This window comes from Mastacembelus armatus, chromosome 5, assembly GCF_900324485.2.
Source record: "Mastacembelus armatus chromosome 5, fMasArm1.2, whole genome shotgun sequence".
In the NCBI taxonomy this organism is placed as follows: Eukaryota; Metazoa; Chordata; class Actinopteri; order Synbranchiformes; family Mastacembelidae; genus Mastacembelus; species Mastacembelus armatus.
The window spans coordinates 11,844,989-11,870,575 of NC_046637.1; the positions used below are offsets into that span (position 1 = coordinate 11,844,989).

General features: G+C 37.9%; 1 protein-coding gene across 2 annotated transcripts; it reads right to left on the reverse strand.

The window, feature by feature from the left end:
• Positions 1-791: 791 nt before the first annotated feature.
• Positions 792-25,206, reverse strand: slc38a3b (solute carrier family 38 member 3b). Of its 2 annotated transcripts, XM_026306703.2 has the most exons (17): positions 24,536-25,199; positions 15,028-15,215; positions 14,668-14,688; positions 14,470-14,551; positions 14,269-14,384; positions 12,103-12,176; positions 11,707-11,799; positions 10,946-11,027; positions 7,876-7,958; positions 6,491-6,549; positions 5,979-6,152; positions 5,713-5,792; positions 5,528-5,628; positions 5,113-5,237; positions 4,875-5,019; positions 3,932-4,035; positions 792-3,781 (listed from the first exon to the last, which is right to left on the reverse strand). In XM_026306703.2, exons 2-17 carry the CDS (start codon positions 15,132-15,134, stop codon positions 3,677-3,679), a joined length of 1,551 nt encoding a protein of 516 aa, XP_026162488.1. In that variant the 5' UTR covers positions 15,135-15,215; positions 24,536-25,199; the 3' UTR covers positions 792-3,676. The 2 variants fall into 2 exon arrangements, with proteins under 2 accessions (XP_026162488.1, XP_026162489.1); XM_026306704.2 differs by lacking the exon at positions 14,668-14,688 and having other exon boundaries at positions 24,536-25,206.
• Between the last annotated feature and the right edge of the window lie 381 nt (positions 25,207-25,587).

Sequence of the window (25,587 nt, forward strand, 5' to 3'; positions counted from 1 at the left end):
GGATCCCCAAATCCAGGTGTGAAACACTTGTTGCATCATTCCCAAGAAGACTCATGGCTGTACTAGCTCAAAAGGGTGCTTCTACTCAATACTGAGCACAGGGTCTGAATACTTATGACCATGTGATATTTCAGTTTTTCTTTTTTAATAAATTTGCAAAAATTTCTACATTTCTGTTTTTTTCTGTCAAGATGGGGTGCTGAGTGTACATTAATGAGAAATAAAATGAACTTTTTTGATTTTGGCAAATGGCTGCAATGACACAAAGAGTGAAAAATTTAAAGGGGTCTGAATACTTTCCGTACCCACTGTATATGGTGTTAAATGCTAAATATTTTATCATTTCATTCAGCTCTAATGTGCCACTTTAATGCTTGCTCACCCAAGTGATGATTTTTCTTCTCTTTTGACACAGCTGGGTCCATTCTGTATATTTCTGTTATATGAGTTGTTAAATAGGCTATTGCAGGAAATTTCAGGTTATAATGCCTGTGGTGTCATAAAACACACAAGCCTAGAGTATGTGTCTTGTCTGCTGATTTAATCATAGTTTAATTTAAATCAAATTTAAATGAATTAGTTTAACTGTGTTATAGTAAAGGTCTGCAGAGTTGGCATAATGAGGTCAGCAGTGGGAGATCAGAATGGCCCAAACTTTAGGTTTAGAGTGCTTCGTAAGCAGCCTGGCTTTAGCAGATAACCACATTGACCACAAACAAAAAACAAAAACTATGCTGCTTAAATAAGAATTAGTTTCAGCACTGGGAGGATGGATGACAACAGAAACAATGTAAAAACATCTACAATTATTTTATTGCCAAACTACAACTGTCCCTGCTATTTACACTTTACAAGCTAATGTAAATATGCATCACAAATATAAAAGGTCTACATTTATATACATTATACATAGAAAGCCACATCTTATTCACCAGAATTCATATACCTGGTTGTGTATTTATAATCGTGTCATTTCCATAGATTTCTGTCTTAAACTACAGCTATGATAAAATATAACAGATTTTTTTTAGGTATATGAAAAATGTATTTTTGATTTACCATGGCTTGTATTTAAAATATGGTAATTGTGGTAATTAAAGCTTTTTCAAATCAGTCAGCTGTTGCTTTGACACAATCACTAAAAGGGAATAAAAACTGTTGACTAAACATGACAAATCTAACGCTTCATTTATGCCTCAACAGCCCCTTCAAATATATGTGTGAAAGCAAAAGACCAAGTTCAATACATGGCATATTTCATTTGTCCCTAAAAACATCATTATCAGAAGTCAGAACCACTAAACAAACAAAAATAAAGTAATATATAAATAAAAAAACGAAAGGTGACAGGACTTTTCTGACTTTCCCAAGGGTTGTGATACAATCTAAAACCATCTTTAGGTACAAGCATCAAGTGTTTGACAAAATATTTTTTATGCAAGTTAAAAATGTCTGTTGAACTTGTTTTTTTCTGACATATTTTTTTATATCTCTAAAATGAAATGCTTATTTAATCTCTAAAAAGTTGACTGCATTTTGTCTTTGCTATTGTGGGACTCAAAATTAGTCCGAAGAATTACAAATAACAATGCCCACATTAAGGTAAACGTGTCATCACTGACTGAGCATCACAACAGTAATGTCTTTTAAGAAGGGCTTCATAAACACTATAATATCTATAACTGAGACATCAGTACACTTCACTGTGAGATCCAAAATGTACAGTATTACAATAGCATGAATGTAGGAGAAGGAAACTCTATTACTGTGCAGGCCACTACAGCAACTACAGGACGGACTTTACATAACACTGTAAAACATTATCCTTAAATCTATTATTCAACTTATGCAAATTACTACAGACCCCAGTACAGCAAATATGTTACGACAGAATCACAAAAGTATAATACTTCTTTAAATTAATAAAGTTAACCTGATAAATCTAGCCAGCACCACCAGTGGTTTTTTTCTGGACTGTTTCTGTCCATAAAACATAAAACATGAAATCCATCAACTAGCATCTCTAAAGCTCAATAACACTCAACATATCTCATTTATTGGGCTATTTCTTAACTGTGCACAGTGGAGCCTCTGCTAGTTGTAAACCTATGGGTTTAATAAATGAGATCTAAGGTGTTAGCTCAGAGGTGATAGTAGACTTTGGACAGACAGAACGTACCCCTGCTCCCTGTCTTTATGCTTAGCCAGCTGCTCATCCCCTGAGGGTAGATTTATAATCTATATTGTGTGAGGGTATTCTTAGATTCTTCTCAGCAAGACAGAAAATTACCCATATTTACCGAAATGTCAAATTTCCAGAGGGGAGTTGAAAACCAAGTGTAAAAATTTCAATGAGGCACTGAAACAAGTAGACATAAAACATGTGGTATTATCAGACAGAAAAGGTGAGTCTTGAATCCATAAAATCATCATCAGAACGTTAAGGAACTGAGACTTTAAAAGTTTCTTAAACTTAAGCTGCACATGGTTTATACTGAAGGTTACACTTAGGCATACAGTATATGTGCTAAATGCTTTGCAAAGGGAGATATTAAATATTTAAATCAAACTTTTTGTATTTCATCAAATGTTTTGTGGTGTTTTACAGACTGACAGTACTGATCTTAATGATCTATACTGTATATTGTAAACAAACAAACACTGGAATCATACATAATGTTTTGGATCATTAACTTCATCATATACAGTAGTTAAATATAGTCCATTTGAAATTGAAAACACAGCTAATACTAAATACTAAAAGGCACAGGGGTTTGTTAAGATCATAAAAATAAAATGTCACCTGTGCTCTAAGGCTTTAAATGTTCAATGTGTAATATTTAGAGCAATCTATTAGAAGATATGGAATACATTCATAAATATGTTGTCATTAGTGTGTAACCAAAATATCAACCGCTGCTTTTTCTTAATCTCAGAATGAGCCTTTTAAATCTACATAGGAAACGGGTCACCTTTGACAGAGGCAGCCACGTTGAGCTGGCTCTAGACAGGGAATCGTGTTCTGGTTTTGTGGTCTCCATAATCTCCCTCGCGCCTAGGGTGGTGGATTGTAAGGAGGGGTCAGAGGTTTGCAGACTGTGATCTCACCTCTAGAGGCTGCTAAATCTTTCATTTCTTTTTACACATTGCACCTTTAAATTACATTTTGTCTCTTCTGATGATGAACAGTTCAGGGTGCTGCTGGTTCAGATGAGATCATCTGATTGTCCCAATTTTATGCGTTTTGTGGAGAATACTTAATAATAGTGTAAAAATCCTTTATGCATTATTTAGTCATCTCTCATGTTTATGTTGATGCCTTCCTGTCTTCAGCCTAAAACACAATCGTACCAACCTTTTAAATACAGTACCAGCTGCAGCTATTTGTGTATAAATAAAGAGGAAGAAACAGGAAAGGACCACTTCACCATCATGGTAGTAAAAAAATACCCTGTTCAGTCCTGATTATTCATATAACATGCATTACCATTGCACTGTGATAAATTGAATAATTAAACATTGTTATGAAAAGGCTTGTTCCAACATAGGAAGTTACAGTCAAAAAGTTAACTCAGCTTGATCGATCAAATTCCAACACACATAAAACTTTTTATATATATATATATATATATATATAATTTTTAGTGTCACAAGCTGTCACACACTGTAGCAGCATCTAGTGGCCTCCTACACCATGGCTGCTCCCTGTTGTCCAGTCAATGAATATGAAGCTCAGACTCATTACCATGAAGGAGACACCCAAAACAGCAAAGCAGACAGCCTAAGGATGAGGAAAAACACCAGTGGTAAAGAATCTCAATCATCTTGTGTTCAGATATGTAAATAAACAAAAAAAAATAAAAATACAGGCTGATCACCATTAAAATAACGAATAGCTCAAGACTATAAGGCAAAGATTTTAATGCCTCACCAGTATCTTATGAAAAGAGTTCATGGGTTCTTCATCTTTAGGAACGATGCGGATGTAGAATACAGCAGGAAAGATGAAAATGAGGCAAGGAGCCGATGTGGCACCTGAAAGGATAAAGTAGAAAAACTGGTCAAAAACAAAACATACGTACTGTGTTTCACTTGCCACAGTAACTGCATAACAATGGTGAATATTAGTCAAAATGGATTTCTAGTATAAAAACGTTCTTAATAAATGCGGGTTATCATATTTATAGCTCAAATATGATAATAATATAAAATACATTAAATTTCAGCTTAACCCATGAAGTAAACACTATATAAGATATAAAATTTGAACACTATATGTATTTACATGGCTTTACAACATGTCTTTGGTTGTCCTTTAACTAAAATGCGTTAAAACATTCACATCTGACCTATGAAACGTGAGCTCCAGCTTGAGGACAGAGAATGAAAATAATATTGACTCAGGCTGTCAGTTTGTCTGTAAGCAAACATGCACTGGCTATGTTTCTTTACTACTGCTTTTTATGTTTTTTGTGCTATGAACTAAAGAGCCAGAAACAGCAGGATTCAGCCTGTAAACAGAGACAGAATAACTAGTATTGACAACTATTATATGTGGAACATAATCTGTAGTCAAATAAATCTACACATGGATATTTTGGAACCTCTAGGACACATTAAATGGTCTTTTCAAATGTGTCAAAATTGTTTCTATTGTCATTTAGTTAAGCTACATGACAATAAGGATATAGTGCATGATATAGGATGTTTACTATTTTTCCATAACAAAAACCATTAATGACATTAAAGAACCATGTTGATATCTGAAATAGTGCTTCATAAGTACTTTGTATAATTTTAAAATTACTATCATATGTGTGGGACTTACACAACACTGTTTTAATTTGGTGGCTCTAGAAATGTTTTGTACTAACCAATGATGCCGAAAATGTCCAGAATGTTTGGAGCAAATATCACCAGCATGTTGATGGAGGTCAGCAGAATAAGAGCAATAGCAATGTGACGCAACCAGTTGAAAGTCTTGTCAGGGAATGCCATTTGTTGGATGGCTCTACGCACCTTTGGACAGAACATTCAGTTTAGACATAGCACAACAACATCATAATACATTTCACATCAAAGACAGTAAACAAACAAAGGACCTTTACTTACAGGGAACAACACAATAGGGACTGTCAGTGTGACAGCAGTAAGGACGGCCACTCGCACACAAAGGATCAAAGTGTCATAAGGATCAATCCGGTTGTAAGTGTGCAACAGTTCAGTCTCCACGTTGTCTGCAAAGAAAATATTTTATTAAAACATGAACATCACTATAATAAACTCATGGCACTGGACAGGGTTGTTATAACAGTCACCACAAGAGGGAACTTGGACTTTGTGTGTGAAAAAATAAATTCTATGTAAGGTTGTCTTCAGTACAGACAAATGTGAAAATGTTTGTGGATTAAATAGAAACTTAATCTTTGAAATGTCTATCTGATGTGGGCATATGCATTTATATTCATCCACCCACCAATACAGTAAACACAAAGTACAAAACAAGTGTCAGGGACACTGTTCTCACCAAAAAAGGTCAGGTAACCAAAGAGAGCTGCCAGAAAGTACATGATGTACATGACTAAGATGGAGACGTTGGACACTTTTTGCATCTTTTTCTGTGTTGGACTGAAATCAGAGATTTGAAATGTAAATGACACATTCTGCACTGACATGTTACCAAATATTGCAGGTTACAGATAGGTGACTCACTTGCGGAGCTCAGTGTAGATGGGCAGGACCTCAGGGTGGCAAACAAAGGCAAAAGCCAAGATGGGGATGGTATATGCTGTCTATGAAGAAATACATAAACAAGTGAGTAAATGTAGTAAATCTTCAGTAGTAAATGATTACTAGTGAAACCTAACCTCCCAAAATAAGTGTGGGAACTCAGGCTAGAGAGTACACCTGTTGACTTCAGTGTTCATTGATTTAATGTTCCAAAACTGTCCAAATAAATAATCTCCTCCATTGCCTACCTTTGAATTGATAGTGAACATATCCGGTGAGCACTGGGAGCCTTTGTTGTCATGAACCAGATCCATGTTGTACTCATGGCCATGGTTTGAGACATTCAGGTTGAGGTGGGCATCAGTACTATTGGCTGAGTATTCCTCAAATGGGCAGGGAATCTGAAATTTCTTATAAGTGACCTGCAAAGAGATGAAAAAGGAGATAAAGAAAGCAGGGATGTGAGGATGAAAGGATGTGTCAGTGCTCTCAACCAAGCTCAAAAAAGCCATTTCACATCAGATTAGTGTGACTCAGTATGTAAGTGCTCTATTTTTATTCTCAGCCATTGATGTCGCTTAGCAGTTTTTATGTTTGCCTTATCGAACACTGCCACATATCACTAAAAACAGAGATGAGAGTGGGAAAGAGAGAAGAACGGGAATGCGAGTAAAATATCATGACATGACAGAACAAATTGGTCTCCTTGTCCAGAGTCCCTGTGATAAAGTGCCACGCTGTGTGAGGTGGACTAACTTACTGCAGTGAGAAAGAACACCATGCAGCTGAGAGAAAACCCACTCGTGTAGCCGAGGTAACCTGCAAAAAGAACAGAGATCCTTTATATAATGGCTTCCTAGACTGACTGTCATGTATTGTTTGGGACAACTGTGAGCTTTATTAGTTACATAATTGTCTGCAAAAATCACAGTCAGATTTCCTTTTCTTCAATAAATAAGTACTAAAAAAAGGGAAAAAAAACATGTATTAATGAGTAGATTAGACTGGAGTAGAGTGTGTAATCATCTCAGAGCAAATATGTCTAATTGGACACCTGCTGTTCTCACTGCCAGTGGTGAGATAAAAACATGTTAATTGCTTGACTTTGAGGTAACTGCTCCATCAAAATGTCATTATGTAAGTTGGCTCAACATTAAAAGAAAATGTCATCATACTAACAAGGCCTAAAGGTTGTTTTTTTAATGAAACAAGCAAATGCACGTGTACATGTGTGCTGCAGTTAAATGTAAAGTCAGTTGAAAAGCAGTGGAAAAGAGAAAAACATGAATAATAATGAATTAAGTAATTCTTAAGGCTAATAACTGTATAAAGAGACACACCAAAGCTTAACTAAAAACAGAAAAATGTCCCACAAAACCTGCAAAATGAAGGACATAATTTGACTAATAGTCTGTTAATATCTGGCATAATCTGCATGCCATGAACATAAACAGAAGCTTATAGAAACCAATTTCACCAGAAGTCAATATTATCATATTGCCTGATAGCAAGAGGGTTCTGGGTTTGAATCCTGCTTGACCCTGGGGGCTTTCTTTGTGGACTTTGCATGTTCAGCTGCCTGGGTTTTCTCCAGGTACTCCAGCTTCCTCCCTGAGTCCAAAGACGTGCAGTGTGGCGTTAGGCTAACTGGTGACTCTAAATTGGTCATAAGTGTGAATGTGAATGTTTGTTTGTTTCTATATGTCCGAATATATCTCACTGTCTGTGATAGACTGGTGTTCTGTCCAGGGTGTATCCCACCTCTCATTCAATGTCAGCTGGGATTGGCGCCAGCCTTCTGCAACCCTGAATTAGACTAATGGTAAAGAGGATGGTTGGATAATTACTGACTTACTATCTTAACATGTCAAAAAAGCCAAAGGCATTTTAGACCTTTATTACAAATATAAGAGAGAAATGAGGGAGATGCAAATATGCTAGCCTGGACAAAAACTGTGGCATTGCAGTTCATGGTGAAGATCTTAACCCTAACCTTTCATGTATTTATTTCTTTTCTCGACAGACAGTGATTTCAGTAACTCTTTAGCTCATTCACATACTCTACAACACATTAATAATCTTTTGTGTAAGATGCAAATGTCTCAAAATAGAGAAAAATGCCAGAGAAAATGCAGTATTACTCACCAAGCTGCTTCATTAGAGACAGGGGCAGGATGATACCGGCAGAGACCATGACGACCAGGTAGTTTCCATCTAAGTACCAGACACTGTTTGGAGAAAACTCTAGTTTACTTTGGTAAGCTCAATATTTCAAACCCTGGCACAGAGACTCAGTATACAGAGACAAAAATAAAAGTTGTGAAATAGTTTTGCATATTTAGTGAAACTCTTGGTACCACCTTTGTTAAAATTGCATTATTTGAATGTCACCCAGTTGTTGAAAATCTACCAGTCATTGTGATTGATGCATCACATTTTGGCAGGACAAGAACATTCTACTGGGAACATCCTAGGTCCTAGGAAAAATGTGTCTGCTTAAGTTTCCCCAACAGTAATATTGGAACTGTTACATAATGATTTATTTGACAGTTCACAGTTGCAGAAAAGGAAGACACATTGGAGCCTAAAGAAGTCAGTAAATATTACCAGTGTTGTCTTATTACATCGCACCTTGGTCATCTCCGTCCTTCACTTTCTCCCATACCATAACTCAAAGCCAACACGCAATAGTTTCTTTAATAAAAGGTTTAAGCTACAAACCAATGACTGTGTACTGTGACTGTGCTGTATCATCTTCTGCTCTATGTGTGCACCTTAGCCCTCACACTAAACCAACATTTTTTGAATGCCTTTCATAAAATATAACTGCCTCATAATAGTGGACACAACATGTATATGTGTGTTCTTAATGTATGTTGGTGCCGAGAAGAAGTCAGAAATTCAGTTCTGAGTGTGCAATTGGCTCCACGTCATGGTGGTCTGTGTTGATCTGTTGAGGTGACCTACTTTTGTAACACATGAAAAGTTATTTCGCTAAAGCTTTTAATCAGTTAAACATTACTCTTTATAGTAAACAGACTAAAAGCTTGTTTATTGTCATGTGAATAGCCTTCTTCTAGTTCTCCAGACAACCACCAATTTTCATAAAGGAATAGAAAAGACAACTTTTGTGTCTCACTGAGGAAAAAAAATATTTAATCCAGGCCAAAGAATCTTAAATATTAATAAACATTATTAGCTATGGACATGAAAGGAGCACCAGAAACATGTGCATTATAGAATTCTTAAACCAATAAACGCCACAGTCTCCTAACCTCTTTTTAAGCTGCTTAGTCTGGTATTCTTCCCTATGAATGAGACATAGCCAGTGGGATCAGTGAACTGTCCTGCTCCTATAGGCTGTAACACAGTTTGATCTATGAGACTAACAGTGTCTCTTTCTGTGTATGTGTTTAGAGGAATCCCTGGAAAGCAAGGGAAATCAAACAGGTCACAGGTCATGACCTCTCTGAATGTTCAGTCATCAGCTTTTCAGGTAAAGTATCATCTCATGTCAGTTGAGGTCAACCCGAATTAAGTTGCCGAAGATAAGGCCAGGTCATATTTTGAGTTTTCAGTGAGCAAAATGCAGAACTTGCATTTGAACAGTTTGGAATGAAAGGTGTGAACAGATAACTGAGGCCTAGTGTTTGCAATGCTGACATCTAATAATAAAAACCAAACAGTGTGGAAAAAAAAGAAATTGCACTGCCAGGAAACACTGACAAGTTCATTTTTATTCTGTTTTATTTCACTTTATTTTTTAAACTGTAAAATGTCCTAGTCCCTTTTCATTTTCAAATTCTATATAGACGATCTATTAGCAGCGAAATACATGGTGTGTTGGGGTTTTTCAGCTATGCACAAATTTTGGGGTGGTCTCCAAATTATTATAGCAAGGCTGTTAAGTTTATTTTCATGTTTGAATATTGAAATATGAGGAGCAACACAGAAAAAGTAACAGTGGACAGGCAGTTGCTGCAACTCATTCCAGATACCAGTACCAGCTGTAATTCTGCAAACTGCAGAGTTACGTAGGTGAAATAGTATATTCTGAACTCTAAACATTATTTGCGGCCCCTACAGTATTTAACTGTAATGTCTGGTAGCAGCTCAGAAAATACTTGATTGGTCAGATGCAGAATTGAGTCTCCATAAGTGAAAGGTATTTGTCTATCCATCTGTCACGTGTATTGCTGTCTATTTAAAGGGCCACAGGTCAAAAATAAACCCCGTTCACTGGACCCTTATTCCACTCTGTTATCCTGACAGGATTTGAACAGCAAAAGGCACAGCCACTGGAAATGACCAGTGCGTGTCTCGGTTGTTCAAAGCTGGCCCTGAGCTGAACTGTCCTTTTGCGCCGCCTTGGAATATGGCACCCATGTTACACCACCTGCTGCTGTCATTTGTGTGTGTGTGTGTATGTGTGTGCCTGAGACACAGAACAAGAACCATAATACTCCATATGTCGATTTTAATGCTGACATGAATACACACAAACAAAGATATAAATATTACTTTACCTCACTCCAAAATGTATCAAGGGCACAGGGTAATGCCCCTAAGAAATTAGCAGTACAGTAGCAATAACAATAGGGAGCTCATGTCCAATCAGGTTTAACAGTAAATTGTACCAGCTATTGTTTTCAATGTAAGTTACCTAAAATTACTGTGTGGATGTAAAACATAAGATTGAAATATGTTGCACACATTTTTCTAGAGTTATTTGTAGAGAATTTGTTTTTCTTTTTTTTTTAAATCTTCCCAACCTGAGAGGCATGTGAGACAGCCACAGTCACTGGGATCCCCTTTGAGAGCAAGGTTTGTTTTTAGCAGCTGGATTCCACTTCAGCTGTCCATGGCCTTATGCAGAGTGTCTGCGTCTGTGGCATGACTCTAACATGAACAGCACTTGCCTCCACAAACTGACAGCACTGTGTGCATATGTATATGTTGTGTGTATAGAACTTGATAAAATACCAAACCATGACCCCTGTGTTGCTCAACCAATTACAAGCTGCCATTCCCTTCACACCCCCAGACTGACTGAAGCAGTTATTGGTGCAAACTGAAACATTTGCTGCCCACCTAGTCTACCATGTCCCTTGACCCTACACAGTGTTTCAGCTTTGGGCCAATAGCAGGCAGGAGTCATGTGCCTTTAGCACAGGGATGTTAATGGTGAAAAGAACATAGTGAACATAATACTCACTCTGAGTTGGAGTCTGCCTTGAGAAAAGCTTGGATTACCAGTGGTAACTCAGATTTAACGATGTATAAGTAGCTGGACATAGCTGCAACAACACAAAAACAGAAAATAGGAGGTTTCTTTCTACAGTTCACTTTATTTAATCAGTATTATTTTATAGGGTGATTCCACACATGGGACTGCTTTTAGGCTCATGATAAAATAAATAAAATACATTTTTAAAAATTAAAAAAAAGTAAATAAAAGAACAGCTAACTAAATAAAATTCCCATCAGAATTCCACTGCTTTGAATCAGCATTTATAATTTCTCAAGAAAAATACCAAACATTTTAGTTCTAGCGTGATGCTTTTCTGCTTTGCCTGTGATATATAAAATAGTAAACTTAATGTATTTGGGCTTCAGTGAATTATGTATTTATTGCGATTTTCTCACAGAAAATAATCTGCCAATTAACTGATAGTAACAAAATAAAGCTTTCATGAAGAAAAATGGAACCAAAATGAATGAGAAATATAAACTATCCCAAATCTTAAAATAAAAATCTTCAGTGAGTGGGAGGAACTGTTGTTCCTGAACTGTTAAAATTACACACACAACAAAAGTAATACTAAGGGTTTAAATGAATGTGTGTGATTACCTAGGCGGGGATATAAAGTCTAAACCATTTAATGATGTATAATTCATGTTTTCTGATACATGGAGTTTGCAGACAGTTAAGATATTTGCAAAAACATTAATCACTAGATGACTGCTGCTTCTCACCTCCAATATTCTGCAGGGTGATCGCTATACCAGCAGCCATTTTTCCAGGATTGCCAAAAGCCCTGTACCCCAGCTGTTCATAAGCTCGAATACCTGTAAGATTAAAGAAAATATCCACTGAGTTTGAAGAGATGTCCCCCTTCACAAAATACAGCACAAAATACAATAAAACCTAATTAAAGAATTACAACAAGCAAATGCTATAGTGAGTGTGTGTTGTAATTCCCTCAGGCATGTTTTTTATGTTTTGCTAAATGGGCCTTAAGTAGTCCATATGTCCATGACTTAATCTGCTATCAAGCAGCAGCAAGACTGTATGACTTTAATGTTGAAATTGAATTTTGTAACATAGTACCATTTCTTTATAGAAAGGCTGAGACATTACACAAGGCTTACCCACAATGCCAGAAGATTTAAGCAGCAGATGAATGGAGTAACATGACAGGACTGCTACAGCAGTCAGAAGAAACCTGTGGCACAATACAAAAGAGAACGTCAAACAGCCGCATGTTATATTTGTTAGTCTTAAATTACCGTAATTTTTATATTCCTTACATTTTTACACAATCCTTACATTCTTCTCTCTATAAGCTGTGATGTACTGTACTGTGCATAGTCTTAGATGTTACAGCTATGGTAATTTAGTCAGGAGGATAAACTGCAATGGGGTTGGTTGTGGGTTGGTTTTCCCATAAATGTATTCCATTGATAAATTTCAATAATCCCGCACAAAGATGAAAAAAATGCTATTTCCCATAACCCTGTAGTCTCTAAGAGTTGCACTGGTCCTCCTACAGGGTCACAGAGACCTTAGCAAATCAGAACAGGACCCAGAGGTCAGAATTCATGAAGGGTCACAGGGTAATCCCACATGCACCATCTTTCTCAGACCTTTATCCAGCATTTCTGTAGCCACAACTGAAATGAGGTTCTTTGACTCCGACCAGTGTGTATAAGCAGAGGGATGGCAAACAAACCCTAGGATTCCACTGAACAATCCTTACTGCTGTTACAGTGAAGCTGTCAGAGCTCCCTGAACTCTCAAACAAGTGTTTAAATAGGGAAATCATATGAGTTTGATGCTTTATCTAAATGAAGAAACATCCTTCTTTAGATACTAATGAAAACATATTTATGAACACTATTCCATCCATCCATTATCTATACCTGCTTATTCCAATTTAGGGTCAGGCTTAGGGCCGGGGTACACCCTAGACAGGTCACCAGTCCATCACAGGAATACTACATTCCATTTTAGTTAATAGTGTGTTCTAAATATTACACATTTAACTGTTAATTCATATATATTTATTGATATTCCACCATTAGTTGTATTCTAATTACAGAACCGTTCAGTTCAAATTCATTCATTTGATCAACTTCTCTATAAGCACAACAGAATCCATTTATTTTTCAACTTGACTTTTCATAAGAAGCAAATATTTACATGCTGCTGCAAGGCCAATTTGTAATACTGTTGAGAAATACAGCTCTTTAAAGGAAAACAAATTTTATAATTCCGGTCCTTACAACAGACATTCAAAAAAAAGCTTGCTGTTCAAATGCAAACTATTTTTACTCAGAAAAAGATGTAACTTGTAAACTCTAAATAATTTTACTAGGTCAACATTTTAAAGCAAACATCCCTGTATTGTCTAAACAGCACTTAGTCAAACTACTATGTACTCTGTTATCCAGCACCCAGGGGTACTTTTTGTGTAAAGAAACATTATCCAAACCTATTCCACATTTAGAAGCTAGTCTGTGAATGGTTTTCGTTTGTTGTTGAAAGAGAGAGAGAGAATAGGAATGACTGCTCAAAAACCAAAGTCATTTAGCAGGTGCAATTTGACAAATTAGAACAGAATTGGTGAAATAATAAACTGACAAAAAAAGTGTAAAAAAAGGACACAGTGATCTTTAAATTAACTAATCACAGAAAAAGTTTTTTTTCACTTTTTCATTTATAGAGTGACTAACAGGAATTCATGACACATCTTGGACTGACTCATGCACCCATGGGTTAGTTAAACATTGCTTAACTATACAAGTTGTTCCATTATTAAGTCTTACCTAAATGTTTTGCAAATGCTCTTAATACTGCAGATGGGCTCCACAGTATTAGGTAAACCAACTACCCACATCTGTTGACTCATCAGAATCTTTGATTTTTCCATAAATCACATTTTTGTGCTTCTTATAACAGATAGGATGCATTGTTGTGTGTTGGCCTTAGATACAAGTATTTCAGTGATTGCCTTAATATGGCAGTCATGATATTGAAGACTGTTAACCTTTAAGTTGCTTTGAAAACTCTCGACTACTGCTTCATAGTAATAATCCAGTTACAACAAACCACAAGTCATCAACTATATATAGTTATAAAAACCACTTAAAACTTTGTGTGTTTGAAAACTAGTTTGTGTTCGTTTACCATCCTTCCAAGTGCATTTAAGGAACTGAAAATGATTCTATGGTTTTGCCAGGTGTTTTGTAAGTGGGTAGATTTTAACTTATATTTTAAAAATGACCATCTTCTGATAGGTGAAAGTCTTTACTCACAAGAATAGGAGTATGCCAGTGTTGGCCATGGCATACGCCAATCCGAGTATTCCACTGCCCATAATAGCATTCCCCAGGTTGAAGACGGACATGCCAAAAGAGGTCTTTCCTTCAAACTGAGACAAAAAAGAACATTCAATAAAATAAAACAACAAAAAAACATAATATTTCTGTTTTATGTTTGTAAACCTTTAACCTTACATCTGTGAAGCGCATGGGTTTCTTTCCACCTGTACTGGGCAAAAATTCTTCATTCTCCAGTCCTCCATCAGGATCATCAAATCTAGGAGATAAATTTATGCCTGTTCATTGATGGTCTCTGTCAACCAAAGACTATTTACATATCTTCATATCAAATATGTAGTGGAAAACCCTTTAAACAAATCTCCACAGACATACCTTAGAGTCTGAGTGCCATTTCTGTATAAGGATCCACCCAATGAGGCAAGCATAAAAACAAGGTAAACATGCATTAAAAAAAAAACAAAGACTATGCAGGAAGTAATTCATACTGTATGTCTTAGAATCACATTATGCTTATCCATTATTACTAAAAAAAACCTTTATCACAGATACAAAGGTATGCCATTCAAAAAGAAAATTTTTCTTTAAATAATCTACTGTTTGGGTTTAACTCAAGTATTACACAAAGACAAAAGGACACAGTATAAAAAAAAAGTGGTTGCTGTGATTTATGTCATCACCACTATATCGAGAGCAATGAGCAGCCTTTCATTTATATGTAGGCAGAATACTCACTGATCCTCCTCTAGCATTGTCTTCATTGGCACACCCATGTCTTCTTCGTGGTCATGTCCTTTTCCATTGGATAAGATGTTCATCTCTGACTGAGCAGGTTCCATCATCCAAGTTGTAACAAGCTCTTTTTTGCTTGTATATATTCAGTGAAGATGATTGTTTAAAAAGTCACTCAGTAATTTGAATATCTAGGGCAGAAGCAGAAAAGACATAAATTACAAACTGCTACATTACATATGATTCCATGAACTAAGTGCAGAATGTGAAGCACCCTTTGAATATATAATATAACTCAAAATATTTTACAAATCCTGCTTCCTATAATAATAGTATCTTTCTTACTTATTTGAATTTGGTGGGTGTGACTGTGTTTGGAAAAAGCTGAGCCTAACGATCAGGATCTAGCAAGTTGTTTATTTATGTTTCATCACTACTGTCAGTCATCTGGGGGCTATTGCACTTAACCCTGAGCAATTAATCATGTGATGAGAAATTTTGAGATTTTAGTTCTGAGGACTATAAAAAGTCATCATCTATGGAGCTTAGATACAATGATTCACCATGGTAATTGTCATGATTTGGGGAATATTAAATAATTCGCCCACTCTGGTAGCTCAGGTACAAAAGTCTGACTTTATTTCAACAAAAAAAAAGACAGATAACAAGCAAAGAGTGAAATGACCTGTCAACTCAACTAGAATCAACTAGAATCCTATCGAAACAAAAATCCCTTTCTCTATTCATGAAAAGTAATAAAGTACGAGGCTTGGCGTGGTGACTTTGGGCTCTTAAATTTTAACTAACAAGAACTTCATTAAATCAAACAGAAACCTGAAACTAGGAACATCGCTCGACATGGTATTCGTGGTCTTTTAAAAACATGGAACTAAGTATGAGGCTTGGCATGGGGATCTGGGTCTCTTAAAATAGACTACCAGATCTTCTTGAAACAAGGAAACATGGAACAAGGTACTAGGCTTGGCCTGGGGATCTTGGTCTCTCAATCCAGACTACAAGATCTTCTCCAATCAAGAAAACATAAAACAAGATGCAAGGCTTGACATGGGCATCTTGGTCCTCTAATTTAGACCACAAGATCTTTCTTAATCAAGGCAACATGGAACGTGGTACAAGGCATTTGGCTCTTGGTCTCTTCTGAATACTAGAGCAAGGTTACTTAGCTTCTCATGTCGAGACGAGAAGGTCCATGATCAGCAACATCCACAATGAGACCAGAAAACATGGAGCAGTTCAAAAGCAGACAAAAACATTAAGTCAGGGGCAGGGTTGGCAGAAGTATTACAGACAACCTGGTGGTTTGTCTGTGGGAGAGAGAGGGTATATAAACCATGAGCTGAAAACAATCAATCAGTCAAGGCATAAACAAGGCATAAAGCAGCAGTAGATCCTGTATGATCCTTCACAACAAAAGCGTAACTGAGGAAATCAAGTTACGGATCCTGACAGTACGCCCCCCCTCAAAGGCCGGCTCCTGATGGCCCTCTGACCCGAACAGAGGAAACACAAACCGGGTGGGTGGAGGGGGTCCCAGGAGGGGGGAACCAGAGGGGGGAACCAGAGGGGGGAACCAGAGGGGGGAACCAGAGGGCGGGTGGGCAGGGCAAAACAAAAACTAGGGAGAATGTTCTTCATGGTTCTGGGTTGCTGATGAAATGCAACCCTGGGGAAAAAAACAAAACCCGGAATCGTTTGGAAGGACGAGTCTGTAGACAGGCAAAGGTCTGAGGCCTCTCGGGTGGATGGTGTGGATCCTGGACTGTCTTGAGGATACAGATCCGAGGGTCGGTCATGGCTCCGCAGCGCGGGACTCTGGTAATCGTGACTGTGGCAGCTGTGGACACTCCACTCTGGGAAGCCTTGGCCACGATGGCCCTGGGGCCTCCAGTGGCTGTCGATCGGACTCCGGTGGCTCGGCCTGCTGCTGCGGCTCTTGAGGCTCTGGAGGTTCGGCCTGCTGCTGCGGCTCTGGAGGCTCGGCAGACGTGAGAGGAGTCTCAGTGGGGACGGCTTTGTCAGAGCACTGAGGTTCTGAGGATGACCCTTTCCGACGGCGGCGACTCCGTCGTCGTTGACGAAGCTGTTGGTCTGGCGGTTCCACCTGCTGCTGCTGCGCAGGTGGCTCTGATTGCTGTGAGAGCGCTGGTTGCTGTGGAAGCCCTAGCGACTGAAATGCCAGGGTTACGGATTCTAGAGAGGGAGACTGTGGAGGAACACCTGGGACTCCGTGGTCCAAGAACTGGGGAAAGACGAGACTTAGTGGAAACAATTGTTCTTCATACTCCATAACTAAGGAGATGATCGAGGATAATATCATAGCGAAGTGCGGCAGGATATCTTCACAGTTTTGAGGTTGAGAAAATATCAACTCCCGTCGTAGGGACTCACAGGCTGTTAACTTGAGCATAGCTTTTTAGATTCTGGGCAGCATGGGCCATGATCCTAAAAAGCTCCGCTCTCCAACCATCCTCCAGCTTGTCAGAGTTTGTGTCCGACTGTGACGCTGGAGACTGTGACGCTGACTGGTTGTTTCAAGGTAGACTTTTGTCATATTTTCAGGCTTGGTCACAGGAAAAGGTGAAGATGTCTACTTGGTCGCTGTCTTTATCATTGGATTTATCAGAAGGGGATCCTATGAACAGTCCTCCCACCGTCAAGCAGCCTGAAGTTTCTGCGGGACGGGGGTAGGAATTGTGCTGTTGGTTTGATTGGTATTTTCCCCTTCTCTTCAGTCGGGGAGCCATGGTGGCGGGGAAAAAAAAACCTGGATCTGTCCGGGTGTCTCAAAATGATCTCAGAGTGAGGGAAAGTGAGACGGTCGAGGGGAACCTGAAAGACAGAACCTGAGTACCAGGATGAAGGAATTAGTGAGGCGTGGTCCGTTTACTGGCCAGGTTGTACTGTCATGATCTGGGGAATATTAGGACCAATAATTCGCCCACTCTGGTAACTCAGGTACAAAGGTCTGACTTTATTTCAACAAAAAAATGACAGATAACGAGCAAGGAGTGAAATGACCTGTCAACTCAGGGAAAAACAAAACTAGAATCCTATTGAAACAAAAATCCCTTTCTCTATTCATGAAAATGAGAGAAGTACGAGGCTTGGCGTGGTGACTTCGGGCTCTTAAATTTTAACTAACAAGAACTTCATTAAACAAAACATAGAAACCTGAAACTAGGAACATCGCTCGACATGGTATTCGTGGTCTTTTAACTTGGGGCTAAACATTTCTCTTCTCTAATCCGGGAAACATGGAACTAAGTACAAAGCTTGGAATGGGGATCTGCGTCTCGTAAAATAGACTACCAGATTTTCTTGAAACAAGGAAACATGGAACGAGGTACTAGGCTTGGCCTGGGGATCTTGGTCTCTCAATCCAGACTACAAGATCTTCTTTAATCAAGAAAACATAGAACAAGGTGCAAGGTTTGACATGGGCATCTTGGTCCTCTAATTTAGACCACAAGATCTTCCTTAATCAAGGCAACATGGAACGTGGTACAAGGCATTTGGCTCTTGGTCTCTTCTGAACACTAGAGCAAGGTTACTTAGCTTCTTATGTCGAGACGAGAAAGTCCATGATCAGCAACATCCGCAATGAGACCAGAAAACATGGAGCAATTCAAAAGCAGACAAAAAACATTAAGTCAGGGGCAGGGTTGGCAGAAGTATTACAGACAACCTGGTGGTTTGTCTGTAGCAGAGAGAGGGTATATAAACCATGAGCTGAAAACAGAACACAAGGGAAAACAATCAAACAATCAGTCAAGGGATGAACAAGGCAGAGAACCAGATCCTGTATGATCCTTCACAACAAAAGCGTAACAGAGGAAGTCAAGTTACGGATCCTGACAGGTAATAGAGAAAAAAGGTCTATGTAATTTCAAAATTACCTTTTTTTTTTCTTAAATTAGTATGTCTTCTCAGTGATCTGATTTTTATGTTCTATTATGAATGAAATATGTGTCTATGAGATTTGCAAATCATTGCATTCTGTTTTTATGTAGAATTTACACAGCATCTCAACTTTTTTGGAATTGAGATTGTACGGTCCTTTTCAATGATAGATTTTGTTTTTAACCTCGGCATTTCAACTTTATTCTCGATGAGAAATGGGAAATTAAATCTTCCTTTTTGGCTCTAATACTTCATCATACCTTGAGGTCTGACACGAGGTGATGTGATTAACAAAATGACAGTTGTACTGATAGACCTATCCACGCCGTGCCAGTGTAATAAAAAAGAGAGATGTAGCCTACACACTTCATTCAGAACTGAGGATAAATCCACACTGTACATGTGAGGAGAGATCACTGTTCTTCCACTCAATCGGTCATTGAACATAAAAACAATCGTGTCAGTAAGGATAAATTATCAGCCACTGTCTATTTAATAAGTAATATTAATAAAAACAGTTTCACATTAGTATGGAAAAGATATTACACTTTTGTGTAATACGGTAAAAAGAGCCTACTGACATGGCACCTGTGACATGATTTCTTCAAAATGTGCAATGCATGATTGATATCACCAAACTGGAAATTCAGTATTTGTCAGTACAACAAATGTCAATTGATGACCTACTTGTTATGTTGACACAGTGACTTCCAACACTCGTGCTGACATCATTGTCTCATTCATTCAGTTCATTCACTAAAACTTATGCAATACATAACTGACATGAACAGCATATGTTGGAGCTGTAAATGATAACAGAGTGAGATAAAATCTCAAGACAAACCATTTTTGTTCTTTCCAGATGCTACTGGACTTGAGCGTAGCAAACAAATCCAGATCACATGATCAAAGATCAGGCATTTTTTCATTTTTTTCTTTTGCATGCTTTTGTGTAGTTTAAGTCACAAGCCAATATATTCTCAGTGTCACTGTTGATATCCCAGATAATGACAGAGTGGTCTTGTAATGATGAATGTGATCAAACAAACACTTAAGTGACTCACAACAGGGCCCTCTTAAATTACTAAGAAAGCAGTTTGCGAAACAGTTACTACTTTAATACTGTAATTACAGTTTTCAGCAGTGTTTTCGTTGAATGAATGTGTGGTTTGCTGTAACCATAGCTTAAAGAGAATGCAAACAGGTATCTATCCATCCATACATTCATTTTAGGTATCCGTCAACTGTTTTTATCGATTAAGAACTGTCAGTAACTTGTGATATCCTCCCATGACCCCAGTGATACCGATGAATCCTTTTCACTATTTCAGTGGGAACCCAGAGAGACAATAATGCATTGTTTGCTGCAGAAGTGTACAGCAGCTCAATTGTGTTCACAGTGTCCTCTCTTTGAGAAGATTGGTGTTACTGCTGCTTTAAAATGTGCAGTTAAAAACAGTCACTGATTGACAAAAGAAATCAGAGCATAACCTTTCCCACTGATTTCAGATTATTAAGAATTGTGGCCTCTGTCCTCTATAGCAAAGCAAAGCCAGGCCCTGAAAATACTATTCAAGACAAGCCTAGACATCTTAAAAAGAAAAGATGCTTTTTATATATAGTTTTTGATAAAAAAAAAAACATGCTGGTTAAATATTGTCTGAGCTAAGAAAACTGCCAAGCCATTTACTGAATTCTGATCCCGCATATCTAAAAAAATGCCATATGAGAATATGTGCTACCAGGAGAATAAAATTTGACATGTTTGAACAGATGGAGGGGAAATACTGATTGGCTGTTCTTCCATCTGTTACAGTGAGAGAATAAACAAACATTTTACTCTATAGCTCTGCCATATTAATTATTTTTAGTGTCTTCTTGTGTCAGTTGGATGTAAAACAGGAGAGGTACAGCATAAGTGGGGAGCGGTGGGTGAGCACATGTAGATGAGATGCCCATGTGGTGGTGTATCAGCAACAGGCACGAGTTTCAGCCAAGAGTGCCTGGCAGCACCAGCTCATCCTCAGCCACGTGCCTGCTGGGGACAGAGGAACACATGCTCATGTTCTCTGATGTTGGCCACCACCTGAATCACATATTCCACTATGTGGAAAAGTGGGCTGTTTATTATAGTAAAATGTCCATGAAATACATATTTTAATGCTCTAAACACATATGTCAGCCTGTGCTGAAATGAGTATGGAAGCTGGGACTAATTACTATAAAATGATCATTAAACATAACTGATTGAATTGAAATGATTTTCAAGTACACTTAAAAGTAAAATTAAACAGCAATTAAACTGTTGAACACAAATTGTAATTCTGTGTTGGTGACCCTGTCTCCCATATACCAATATCAAGTATAACAGTAAATAAACAGTTCCAGCCTTTTATTTATATTTGGCAAAAAAAAAAGTGAAGTCAATAACATGCAAATATAATCTCTCTATTAAGCAACTCTAGTGAGTTAAAAAAAATTATATTTAAAATTGACTAAATAAATACACAAATTATAAGAAAACAGGGAAGGTTTTTCAGTATCCTTTGAGCCAGCATGATGATACCTTCATCCACTAATGCAATTAATTAGTTACTATACTTAACAAAAGATATGGGTGGCCAGTGCAACAATTATTTATTTATTTTTTTCATCCTGGTAAACTTAGGGAATGATCTAAGTAATGGCTCATAATCTATTTTAGTCTGTGTAGCTAAATGTGAGCATGTCTGCAATGGTGCAGTCATGTTTTCATGTGTAAGAGGTCCAGAACTTTTTGCTGCAGTCGCTGGAGATATATTTGGCCATTAGTTTTAGCCCTGACAACCATGAACACGTCGGCTGTAATCGGTTGTAAATTGATGTATTCTGGATCATGGTTAGCACACAGGATTTGGACACAACCATAAGAACGCCTGTGCAATGTACTACAATCTAATGCAATGGAAGGCAAAAATATGCCCTTGTTAATTGATGCTCATTAATTCTGAGTATGTGTTGACAGGTTGCATGACGTTTTTCTAAAGACCCAGCTTGGCAACCATCAACTGATATAAGGAGGTATTGAGTAATTGTACTCTATGCAGGCATTTCAGGCAGCCCTTACACTTGAACGAATGCCTGGTAAAGTGTCAACACAATCCAGAAGATACATTTATAGATTTAGATTTTAGACACTGTGACCTTCTGTAGCGCACACACACACACACACACACACACACACACAATGACGACAATGATCGTTAACTGTGTGCATCAATTGCATTGAAAGTGACTGTAACCCAGCTCAGTATAAGATAGGCTTTGGCTGTATTCAGATTTGTTTCACAAAGTTTCAACATCAACATCTCAGTCTTAATATCTTGGAAACTAAAAACATGTTTCAAAATATTAATACTTTAAATACACTGATTATTTACTTCATAGCCTGTTAAAGTTTATTCTAAACTTAAATAACAGCAATTTAATCATTTGAATAGACAGTAGAAACAAACAGGGTGAGTGTCCCATGACTTTAATAGAAACAGAAAATGATACAGTCAGGTTCAACCCCACAGATTGATAGCCCCATGACAAAGATAATAATAACCTCTGGAGTGTCTGACACTTAACACTCAAACTTAGACTAAGATATTTACAGGTTGCTTCACTGTAACAGAATAGCACAGTTGGCTGTCTCCACACAAATAAAAGATTGGCCTCTATAAACCACCTGTCCAATTTCTGCTCAAACTGCCAGTCACTCTGATCACTGCACATGCTGCGGTCACTGACCACACTCAGGCTTATCTGCTCATTCTGCATCATGATGGACTCAGCATGAAAACCCATGTAGGGTATTCTGTTTAGACAGGGGCCAAAGTCAACATAACCCACACCACTTTAAACATACAGACAGAAGTTGCTTGGCCGCTCAGTCTGTATCCTATATTTGGTTAATATCAAAGTTCTTGTATACTGGTATTCTAAGATTGTTGTTGGTAGTTTCTTGTTTTCTGGCAAGGTAAAGCCAAGGTTTTCCACCTTCTGTCAAGACACTTAGGTTTATCAGCTTATGAGGTTATCAACTAAAATGACAGAAAACATTTGAGAAACACATATACCAAACCAAAATGAAGTCATTATCTATTAACCAGATCAGATCAGCTGCTTGGCTAATCAATTTACTGTTAAAATAGCTATATATATATAATATAATATATATAATATATTTTCCACTAAAGATGGAAATTGCTTGTTTTGTTCAACGAGCAGTTCACATCCCAGTTTGTTATTTAGAAGGAAACCCTCAAAATTAAGGAGCCAGAACCAGACTATGTTTGGGACTGATGTTTAAACAATGCAAATCGATTAACTGATTATTGATCCATATTTTGTTGATTGACAATTAATCGATTAATTGCTCTAAAGCTGAAAGGCAATACTGGTCACAGCTTTATTTAAAACAGTAGATGACATTTCCCACAACAAAGTAAACAGCAGGGCAACAACCAGCTGTTCCAATACAGGCCTATAACAGGCTACAAAACGGTGGCCGGTCAGAGTAAACCGCAAAACCACAGAACATTTAGGGCACATGGCTACTCATTGAGAAAAATGTTGAAGGAAAACATATAATTTCTTGTTACCCAAATCCAGTATGGTCAAACAAACAATGAGAGAACAGGACCTATCGTAGGTTGAATCAAAAAAAAAATATATAGTTATAATGTGCAGCAACAACCTCCCACACTAAGAGCGCTTCCTCCACACTGGTATATTTAGCCTACAATAACAAAAGACCAAGCGCTTTAAACGGCTGCTACTGATTGTCGAAGCTGCCAATGTTTATATTACTCACGTCTTGACGCAAACTGTAAGCTCCTATTCAAAAAACAAACTTTTTATGTTTATTTTATTAGTCACGGGAGAAATGGGTATGGTGTTATAGGATCAGAAGTAAAAAAGTCCTTTCGCTTCTGGAGCCATGTGGCTTGGACTTATGAAGGTGCAGGCTGATAAAACTACAGGGAAAATGTTTAACACGGATGGATTTTTTTTTATGAGTTATTGTGAAATTAATGTAATAGTGGTCACCTCCATCTTTTTTTTTTTTTTTCAAAATAGCCCCCAAATAAGAACTGAATCTCTAAGAAATAAGTAGACTCGGCAAACAAAAGCAGTATCTGCTCCTGTTACACGCTGATCACGTAGACAAAACATCCAGCTGTTGGTTTTACCTGTTGTAAAGCGACTTTAACTTTCAGACCACGGGGTCGGATGGACAATAGATGGACAGCAATCTGTCACTGACTCCTTTAGCCACATGCTCGTGACATCTTGAGTTGGCGCTCATTAAGGGTGAATCAAACATGCTATTCTTTCTTTACTGTCCGCACACGGTGTGCCATGTGTCGATGAAGGCTACAAACATTCATATGTGCTATGTGAATGACACATAGGCATAAATATGTTTCTGATTTTAGATATGTCACAAGCTCTAACCTTTCCATCATAGTGGCATACAACCGCAACCTCGAACGCAACATCATCATACCTGCAGGTAAAGCATATTTTTCTCTCTTTGATGAATTACTAATTTAAGTCTTACCAGAGGCTCTTGGCACGAGGCTTTCAGGTTACTTCCTCTGATGAGTGAGAATAATTTGATGATCAGTGTCTGTTTATCCTTTGGTGTTGGTCGCCTTCTATTTCTCACTAAAGGTTATAGCGGCTATCTTCATTTGTGGATATTACGCACGTTCGGACCGTGTCTCTCCGAGCCAGGCAGTTTTTAAAAATGGTCTCAGAGGAATGGTCGGCATTGTAAAGCCCTTTGGTGCTGAACTGTGGGGGTTGCGTTAGGTCCGCCTCCTTTGAAACCCCCATTGCCCGATTCGCTGTAGGTTTCACCACTTGGACTTTGTGGGATATTCAAGAGAATTTAGAGTGAGTTGGAATCACGCTGGTTATTCTAGTCTTGGAGGAACTGCGCATAAGTTTGGCTAAAGGAAGTCTCCCCATTGGTAACGCACAGCTCCGTAATGCATAAAGCGCTATGATTTGGGAGTGAAAGACGCTTTTGTCTCTTAATCTAACGCGAGCTTTTAAACAGGCGTTTTAAAATATAGCCGAAAAAAACGCATTCTCTTGTGTCCACCAGTCCCATAGTGCAGCAGCATACAGTGACCTTTTACTGGACTCTATTTCAGCAACATGCTGCATCTGGCCCAGCAGCGCTCAGCACGGATCAGTCTGGTTTGGCACTTTTTAGAAGACTAGAATGTGGAGAGCTTCATTCACTGCTCACTCATGAGAGAAAAATATCTGGGCACTTAATGTTGAGGTCAGGGGGTCGTCTTTGCCTCTGGGAAGGAAAATTCCTTCACTCATTTATTGTAATTGCATAGGTGCATAAGTTAAACCAAAGTTTACTTAAAACTTTTTTTAAAATTAAAACATGAACAAATTGATTCTGATTATTGTTATGGCAGAGTGCAAATGTGAGTTAACCAAGTGTAGGACATCTGCAATTGAAATAACTAGGCTACTCATAGTATAGAGTATAACTTGAAAATTTATTTAGTAGCTCAGGAGCATGTGATAACTATGATAAAAAAGAAAACGACTATAAAGCAATAACAGATAAAAAAAAAAAAAAAC

Excerpts from the sequence above, each read along its gene's own strand:
- slc38a3b (XM_026306703.2), bottom strand. The coding sequence starts at position 15,134 with ATGATGGAACCTGCTCAGTCAGAGATGAACATCTTATCCAATGGAAAA. Across the intron at positions 5,793-5,978 it reads TGTTCACTATCAATTCAAAG|ACAGCATATACCATCCCCAT; the intron begins GTAGGCAATGGA and ends ATTTCTTCATAG. Across the intron at positions 5,020-5,112 it reads TCCCTATTGTGTTGTTCCCT|GTGCGTAGAGCCATCCAACA; the intron begins GTAAGTAAAGGT and ends TTCTGTCCAAAG.